Source organism: Urtica dioica, chromosome 2 (genome assembly GCF_054948205.1).
Source record: "Urtica dioica subsp. dioica isolate 48M chromosome 2, U.dioica_male_clone48M_v1_H2, whole genome shotgun sequence".
In the NCBI taxonomy this organism is placed as follows: domain Eukaryota; kingdom Viridiplantae; phylum Streptophyta; class Magnoliopsida; order Rosales; family Urticaceae; genus Urtica; species Urtica dioica.
Window position 1 is genome coordinate 30,317,218 of NC_142757.1, and position 9,614 is coordinate 30,326,831.

General features: G+C 36.1%; 1 protein-coding gene across 2 annotated transcripts; it reads left to right on the forward strand.

Annotated features, from left to right (window-relative positions):
• Positions 1-6,624: 6,624 nt before the first annotated feature.
• LOC149404303 (uncharacterized) lies at positions 6,625-8,264 on the forward strand. 2 transcript variants are annotated; one of them, XM_089606716.1, is made up of 3 exons: positions 6,625-6,806; positions 6,905-7,054; positions 7,649-8,264. In XM_089606716.1, exons 1-3 carry the CDS (start codon positions 6,792-6,794, stop codon positions 8,066-8,068), a joined length of 585 nt encoding a protein of 194 aa, XP_089462842.1. In that variant the 5' UTR covers positions 6,625-6,791; the 3' UTR covers positions 8,069-8,264. The 2 variants fall into 2 exon arrangements, with proteins under 2 accessions (XP_089462842.1, XP_089462843.1); XM_089606717.1 differs by having other exon boundaries at positions 6,626-6,806; positions 6,900-7,054.
• The last annotated feature ends 1,350 nt before the right edge of the window (positions 8,265-9,614 follow it).

Consider the following 9,614-nt stretch of genomic DNA (forward strand, 5'->3'; position numbering starts at 1 on the left):
ATGAATCGGAACATGAAGAAGTTTGTGTTTGCTAGACACATTGAATTTTCTTAAAAGAGGATGGCATATCACAAAAAAATCAAATCTAGATTATCCCAAAAATTCTCTTCTAATGACTCACATGTTGCGATTTGAGGATTTTGAGGAAAAAAGATTGATTTTCCTGAAAGGTGACATCGTGGGATATGAAATATTTCCTAGACTGAGGATAAAAACAGAGATTATACCCTTTCTTGTTGAGGAATATCCGAGGAAGATGCAAGGGATAGATCATGGATCAAGTTTACCCCTTTGCGAACTTAGATTATGGATGAAGGCCTTGCAGCCAAACAACCATAATTCTAATTAAGAAAAAAAACACGATTTTGAGGAATGCTTGGTGAAGTACCGAAATCAAAGTTTTGAGCTGGAGAAATTTTGATGGTTGTCAATTGATAAGATGACATGTCGTAAGGACAACATCGCCCCATATTTTTAGGGTGCATTTGCTGTGAAGAGTAGTGATCGAGCAACTTCCAATAAATGGCAATTATTTTGCTCGGAGATGCCATTCATAGGCGGAGAATTGACACAGGAGCTATGGTGAATGAGACCGTGGTTTAAAACAAATTTGTTAAAGGTGAAATTGAACTACTCCATATCGTTGTCAATACGTAATACTTTGATTGAAGAGTCAAACTGAATTTTTATCGTTGAATAAAATTGTTCAAAGATTTTTGGTACATCACTTTTATCCTTGAGGAGTTATATCCAAATACTCATGTGTGGAGTAAGGAACCACCTTTGATTTGATGGAGTGCAAATCCGGGACGGTCCCCATAAATCACCATGAATGAGGGAAAATGTATTAGATGTTTGGTATGGACGAGATAGAAAATTGGTTCTTTTGTGTTTGGATAGCTGACATATATCACAAGAAAAACATATTTATTAATCACGAACAACTTTGGGAGCATACATTTCAGGTACAAAAAATTGGGATGATCCATACGACAATGAAGATGCATTATTTTTTGATGACTTAAAGACTCGATGTAGAACTGACAAAGGGAGATGGCTAATTATTGGAAGAAAATTCTCTCACAAAATATTATAGTCCAGATCTCTCCTTATCACTCCAATCACTCGTCCCGAATCCTTTTCCTGAAAATCACAAACATATGGTCCAAAACAGAATTGAGATGACTAGTTGCTATTAATTTACTTTTAGACACCAAATTGCACAAAGAAATTGGGAATATATATAGAACATTAGCTAAGCAAATTTTTGAGCTTAAAAAAACTGAACCGGTGCCACTAATAGTGAAAAGAGACCCATTTGCAATTTTAACTGATCGAGAGACATCGCATAGAGAGTAAGATGAGATGAGTAGTAAATTCCCCTTCATATGATCAGAAGCCCCATAATCAATAATCCTGGGTTCGCTGATGTGATCCGAAAAAGCTGGAGTGAGCATTATCAGATTGAGCTACAAAGGATGAGCCATTTGGAGATGACATCAACAACATCATATGATTGAGTTGAGCGTTGGAGAATGAAGAGAATGAAGACAAAGGCTCGAAACTTGTCACAACATTGCCAACGGTTGCACGGTTATGTTCACGGTCATTGTCACGGGAACTTTTCGAGATCCAATATGCGGGCTTTCCATGGAGCTTCCAGCACTTGAATTTCGTGTGATAGGGCTTGTGGCAATACTCACAATAAGTGGCAGCTTTATGTTAGGAATATTGTCCACTGAAGATAATAAAATAAACACGAATGATGAATGAATATAATAATAAGTTTACTTTATTAGCATTATTGATTAGTGGGTTGTTTTTTAGTTAGAATAAATAACAACTATCATCCATAGCCTCTGTATTAAACTGAATTACATGCTGAGCATCTAAGTTTGGGTGGTGAGCTAAAACATGGTCGATGATTGATCCATGCATGGATAGTTGAATCTAAAATCACATATGTGGAACACAAGTGAAAGGTTGATAACTTGAGGGGAGCATTCTACACATTTGGTATGTATATGACCTAGACATACTTTGGTTGTTGATGTGTCATTTAAGCACCGTTACGACACACTAACCGGGGTCACTATGATGGTCACAGTGAGACTTGATCTAAATCTTTGAGTGGTCATGGATTTCTAGGTTATATTACCAGGTTATTTGACTCATTCGTGAATGGCTACTTGAAGATGCCTACATACTTATGTCTTGAAAATTCGGGATATGATCTGAGCGGAAAGTGGTTCACATATACATAATCCAGTCTTCCTGAAAAAGGTCAATGTTCACTCACCTAAGGGTTAATTCCAGTACCGATTGATTGCACACACTTTCGTCGTAAGTACGTACGAAAGAATATTTCGTTGGGAAGCAACGATGCTTAGAGCTCATATGTATAAAGAAAGGTATAACAGAATAATTGACCTTTCTCGATACGAGTTGAACCTGGAGGATTGAGCTCATGTACTAACTATATCAATGGACGCTCATATATATCGAGTAAAATATAACTCTAGTAACAAGAAGAGTACAGTCTCGGCTCATCTTGTGGAGTGACGCCGAGATTGACAAATCGAATGAATAAGAGAGAATAGAGATTTTGTCTATTTTGTTCGGATTCGTAAGAGTTTCAATTACTAGGTCTTTAGTCCTAAGGGTTACTCTGATAAGATGGATATAGATGCACGTAATAATTAGATAATTGATTACACTCTCACTACTGCAACTTGGTTACAATTTCTTTCGCATTCGTAACAAAGTATTTTACGAATAAGTTATTAATTGTTTAAGTAACTTTGGAATATCACTTAGATTTAAATGAGATTGTAAAAGAGTAATTTAAATTAGCCCACAAGGCCCAATAGGGCTTGTGGTATGCGTGTATATCATGGTACATGGGCATTAGATTTGTTGGATCAAAGCTCAATTATATTGAGACTTTTCTCAATAGGAAGTAAATATTATATATTAAATATGTTCCGATTTGATGAATATTTAATGTAGTAATTATTTATGAGAGTATCATTGAGATATTCTCTACTTTTTCTTTTATGGAATAGTATATCCTATTGTTAGAGATAAATAATATATTAATTATGTTATTTATTGAGAGTATCATGAAGATATTCTCTACTATCCTATTTATAGAATATTATCTCTTATTGTGAGAAATAAATAATATATTAATGATGTTATTTATTGAAAATATCATAGAGATATTCCATATTAATCAGTTACCTAATTAATATATTCTAAAGTGAGAAGTAAATAAATATCAAATATGAACTGTATATTCTATTTATTAAAGTTTCTTGAAGATATTGATTTATTGTATTCATAGAATAAATATCTCAGATTAAAAGATAAAAGGAAATCAAGTAAGTGCATATTCTGTTTTGGGTAAGCTAGATAGTTATAAATAAGGGGCTTGGGGTAGTGCAAAGTTTGCCCAAGACAATGTCTTCCACCCTTGGAATTCAAGCCCAACGGCTTTGTTCCTCACTTGGAATTTTTGGCAACCCCTTCCCTATTGGCTTGGACGTTTTTTTCTCTCTCTCCCTTGGAGTTGAAAAATTGTTCATTCCATCTCCCAAAGAAAGAAAGAATTATTCCAATACTTTGTTGGAGTAATTAGTGAGAAAAGAGTTGTACTACACCTTGGTCTCTTTCCTTCTGGAGATTACATCTTGGAAGATTGTGGTATCGATCATCTTGAGCGTGAAGATCCGAAGATTCAAGAAGCAAGGAGTTACTGAGTAATCCGAAGGATTGAAGATCCGAAGATCCAAGGAGCAAGGAGCAACCGAATAGATCAAGAGCTTTGAGATCCGAAGATCCAAAGAGAAAGGAGTCACCGAGGAGTCTGAGAGCTTGGAGATCCGAAGATCCAAAGAGCAAGGAACCGCTCAGGAATCCGAGAATCTAGGAGATCCAAAAGTATGTATTACCAAATCCTCTTATGATTTGTGTTGATTGTGCTTGTCTTAAATATTAGATATGTTGTAGTTGAATAATTGGGATTATCTTGGTAATTATTGTATACGTTAAAGATTAGCGATTGTTCGTGTAGTCTTCTATTCCGCACTAATAAACATATTGTAAGGGTTAAGAGATTGGTTACCCAATAAGAAGTATTGAAACGATTGCTTGTGTTCAATACATGAGAACCGCAATTAACCATAGGGAAGTAATTTACCCATCAAATGAGACAACAGAGCGATCGTTCATGTCTGATACTAACAACTCAACAATTGATATTAGAGCGATTGTTCGTATTTGATACCGACTTGTGACTTCCAAACAATTGGTTATTGTTCGTGTCTGATACCATCTTATTTCCCAACAATTCGTATCAGAGCGATAGTTCGTGTCCGATACCATATTGTCTTCCCTACAATTGGTATCAGAGCGATAGTTCATGGAAATCGCCGAACCAAACAATCCGATCATCTAAACTAAACCGCACTATTTTTTAAACCGCCCCATTAAAATTCGATGAAGTTTGGATTGTAACCAACCCGAACTGCAATTGTTTCGGGTTGGTTTGGGTTTTTATAGTCGTGAGATTGGGTTGAACCAAACCAACCACATTGTGTTAATTCTTTAATTTTTTTAAGATTGAAAATATTTATATGTACTATTGTTAAAAAAATATCATTTTTTAATAATATTATAATTAAATAAAAAATATTTAGTATTATTCTTTATTATTTGTGAATACATGAAGATTTGATAATTAAAAATATGCGTAATTTTTATTTTAATATGTACATTTTCTAAACATAAGTAAAATTTTGATTTTATTTGACATAACATATTAGATATAGTATACAAAGATGATTTTCATTCGAGTTGTATAGTCGTTTGTCGAGAATTATAATCCAAAAAACCAACCCAAACCAACCCGGTTATTTTTGGTTGGTTTGGTTTTGTTTTTCCTTTCAATCAGGTTGGTTGGGGTTTTAAAATTAAAAAATTAGTTGTAGCGTTTCGGGTTGATAGCACATGAAAAAACCGACTAACCCACCCGATTACACCCATATCTAAAAGTATATTGTCTTCCCACACTTTGGACTTGTTGAACCGGGCAGCCATGACAGTTGTCTCCGAGCTGGGCAACGATGAGTTTGTGCCGAGCATAACAGATCTCCGATGCTCTTCACGATGAACATCGACGAAGATCTCATCCAGACTCGGCAGCGGTTTAGATCCAAGAATACGACCCCAAACTTCATCAATGGACGAGTTTAGACCGAACAAAAAATGATACACCCTTTCCTTGGCCAAGAAATGTCGAAACAAGTCGGAATCAACTTCATCCTTCCACGCATGTGGTTGAAAGAGGTCTAATTCCTGCCAAAGACGAGTAAGTGAGTGGAAGTATGTTGTTACTGATGAGTCGTCTTGTCGAAGATTGCGGATGCGAGTCAGGAGGGTAAATATTTGGGAAGAATCTTCTAAATCTGAGTAAGCAAGAGTGACAATATCTCAAATTACTTTAGCGGTCGGATAAAGAAGGTAGATCTCCCCGAGATGGACATCCATTGAGTTAATCAGCCATGACATAATAATAGAGTTATTCATCTCTCAAGCAGAAAAAGAAGGATTGTAAGAGTGTGATTGAGGTAACTATCTGTTGATGTAGCCAATTTTTTTATCACCGCGCAGAAGAATTTGAATAGAAGAAATAGATTATCAGCAAATGGATTAGCAACGTGCACGATTGTGGCATTCTTCTGAGAGGCATCAAAGGCCACCTCAAATTCATCACCAGTCGTACTAGCCATAAGACCAAAGGAATTCATCTCTCTCACTTTAAGTATGCTGAGGCTGGCTCTGATACCATGAAAGCAATATCAAGAGGAGAAAGTTTTGCTTTTTCATATTAATTCTGAATGATTCTAGAGTGTATAAACAACTCCTTTAAATAATAAAATATTGACCTAAAAAAGATGTGACATAGTATCATATAATAAATAGAAATAAATAACTTCTTATTTTGATGAAATGGAATAAAATATAATAACTGTAATGTGATAACTTAATAGCTATACATAGGTAATAATAATAATAATAATAATAATAATAATAATAATAATAATAATAATAATAATAATAATAATAATAATAGAGTATACACGCTTACAATTTCAACATAATATAGCTTTATTTTTTGTTCTTCCTATCCTACCTAAATGACTCATAAAAAATAAAATAAAAACACTCTTAAAAATATCATTTTGAAAACAAATCTACTTTTGTGTCAATTGCCTTGCCCTACTCATGCCCATTCACGTGATTTTGAGAGATGTTTTCCGTTTTTTTTCCTTTAGATGTCGCCCTTGTACATTCTTGTGCACAATTATTGCCCTTGTACAGTCTTTATATTTTGAGGGCGAGGGTACTAAGGTAAATGTGCGAAAGGAGGAGGCTTCCCCTCGGTGTGGGCATTCAGTCAAAGTGAGGTCAAAGTTCAAACTATGAAGATATATACTTAAAGAGGAACGTATAATTGTTGTGGTACGTGAAATACGTACATTGAGAGTGGTTTGGTAACATTGGGTCTCGCGAACTCAGTACGTACTTCGGTAACAAGTCACCCTCGAAGCATAGCTCTATCTCACTTGCCTACTGTTGGGATATCGCTTTTGGACATCTCTCTCTGCTCTCTCTTTCTCTCTCTCAAACCAACTAAGCATTTGTATATACTTGAAACTCGGTATTCTTTTGGTCTCATTCATTTTCATCTAGTCCTGCATTTGTTTTCGTTTCCATCATAACATCAAATGCCTCGTCGTCAGGTACGCAATAGACAGTAAGATTCTGATACGTACATAGTAATGCCATAATGTTTGTGATATATGATGACTAAATCGAGAAGTGAGTTTGAGTAGCGCAGGACGGTATAGAAGGATGGCCACTGGGGCTGAGACCACTCATGAATTCTAGACTCGTCTTCGGATTCTCAGGCGGATCAAGTTCCTTCAACACTTTGCTCACCGCTTCTCCAAACCCCTCAACACTTTGCTCTTCAGATCTTGACTCCCAGGTCAGTTTCACAGCCTCTCATCTTTTTCCTTTTCGGAAACCAAATGTTCATCACGTGATTTCCTTTTAACTGCTATCACCGACAACATCTTAGTTTCTCTTTATTATATTGATAAATGATTAAAGAACTCGTCTTTCTATTGCTTTTGTACGTTGGTGTCCAAAGTTATGCACTGTTTACACTTCTCTAGGAATTACTTGGTAAAGTTGAAAACCTCTCTCTCTCTCTCTCTCTCTCTCTCTCTCGTTTTAATTGGCTGCCACATGTATAACTTCATTCATATGTATATAATATTCATATTTAACGATGCAAGTTTGCACTTAGACTTGGAGATAGGATCTAGTTTTTTCGTGCCCTTTTCAAAATACTTTGGTCTTATATATTGAACATTTTAAGTTCATCAATTTGCATAAACCTAAATAACAAACATTATTAAGGTCAGCAGAATCTAAACTGTAGTAACAACATGACACGTCACGTGCCATATAGGTTGTTAGTTGTACTTGTATGTTGTCCCAAGCGCACATTGGTGGGCCCGAATCCATTGTCATGCTCAATAATTGACTGGTTTTGACGGTGTGTTGTGATTCCCAGTCCACAGGGTCTTTTTTCAAGGACAAGAGCAAAACACTTGGAAGCCTCATCGGCGTGTCGACGGAGAGCGTGGTGGTGTCAAGGGACACAGAGGTGAGGAGGGTCAACGCTAAGGTCAAGCCAAAGCCTTGGCTCTTCTCACTCTGCTCCGATCTCGCAACCACCGACTCTGTGATCATCACAACTAATAATAGACCAACAAACACACCGTCTCTCTCCCACTTTCTTGAGGCCGAGAGGACACGTGTTTCGACAAGGCGACCTGAAAGCCAGAGTTGCAATCCTCTGCTTCTCAACCCATCATATGCAAGCAACACAGTCAAGAAGACCAACACACACTTACTACAGCACGCTGGTCATGCTATTGGGCTTCCGTCGCTGTTCCCACGCTTGTGTACTGGACAACTCATTAAATGGTGATAAAAAAAAAAAGAAAAGCTTGCGATACACAATACTTTGCTTTTTTGTTTTTGTTTTTTTTTTTGTTTTTTTTCCCTTTCTACTGCTTAGATTCTCTTTGTCATTAATATTATATTGTTAGTCTTTTGAGGTAAAAATATGTCATAATATAACATCTTACCTGGCCTCTCTACTCTGCAATTTCAATGTTGCGCCTTCCGAAAGATTCCTTGGCTCTGTCTGTGCTACAAATTTTTGCATTTTACATTCTGTTGTCACACAAGGTTACAGTAGAGGAGGTTAACATATCGTTGGTGATTTGGATAAAAAAGGAGCATGAATATATGCCAAAATAACTAGTTCACGTAAAATAAGATTAATACTTCGTTTTTTTGTACCTCACGATTGATCTTTTTTTATGATTATTTATTCACTATCTTGCTCAGAACCTCACGAATGATCTGGGAGTATGCCTGTCATGTCTGGTGATGATTGAGATATTTTATCAACCACATCATTAATCATGATATAATGAGGCCTTTGTTAATCTTGTACAAATTTAAGCTAGCCACAACAATTGGGAAAAACTTGTTTGGCTGCTTAATGCTCATTCTGACTTTAAACATACTATTCATGAGAAGAAATCAGGAAAACGTAGAACTGAAATTACTATCCACACCTTCAAATTTATTTATTTATTTTTTACTTTTTATTTATTTATTTATTTATTTTTATCGGATCCACCTTCATATAAATACACTATTTGGACCAAAGTCCTTTGAATGCATGGTATTCTCAATGGCCTCGGTGGGGACCACCTTTTGTAAGGTTGTATGATAAGCTGAAGAACTCTTGAAGTTCAGCTCGTCTTCGCAGCTCGTCTCTTCTTTGTCGAGTTGACAGCTTGTCAGTCCAAGTTGGTGCAACCTCGAAATCACCACTAATGTTGAGAACATAATATACGAAATTATGTATATTTATTCTTGCTTTTTTTTTTTTCCGATGTAGAGTTAGTTGAGAATGTTCTCATTTAATTCATCTCTTTTTTTTTGTAAATATATATATATATATATATATATATATTTATTATTCATAAAAACAAGTAGAATATACATTCTCGGAATTTAGGAAATTTCTCTCTTTTCTTCCGATTCTCTTTCTCTCCCAGAAATACAATCACCATGAACACATTCGATTACTTCTTTGCCCTCAATACCACTTCATCCGCCTCTCAAATAATGCCCACTAAGTCAAACCTCGACCAATACTCTCATCATGTCACGAGTCACAAACTCAGTGGGCACAACTTTCTCCAATAGTCACAATCTATACTCATATTCATCTCCGGGCGAAGCAAGGACGACTACCTCACCAATATGGCCAAAGTTTCGAAGTGCGAAGATCCGGCATACAAGGGTTGGAAGGCTGAAAATAACATGGTGATGTCCTGGCTCATAAATTCAATGAACCCCGAAATCGGGGAGACCTTCTAGAGAAATCTGTGAGTCAGCTAGAGAAATCTTTTGCAACTTAGCGTCTAAGCTATTTGAGACTGAAAACACTCTCC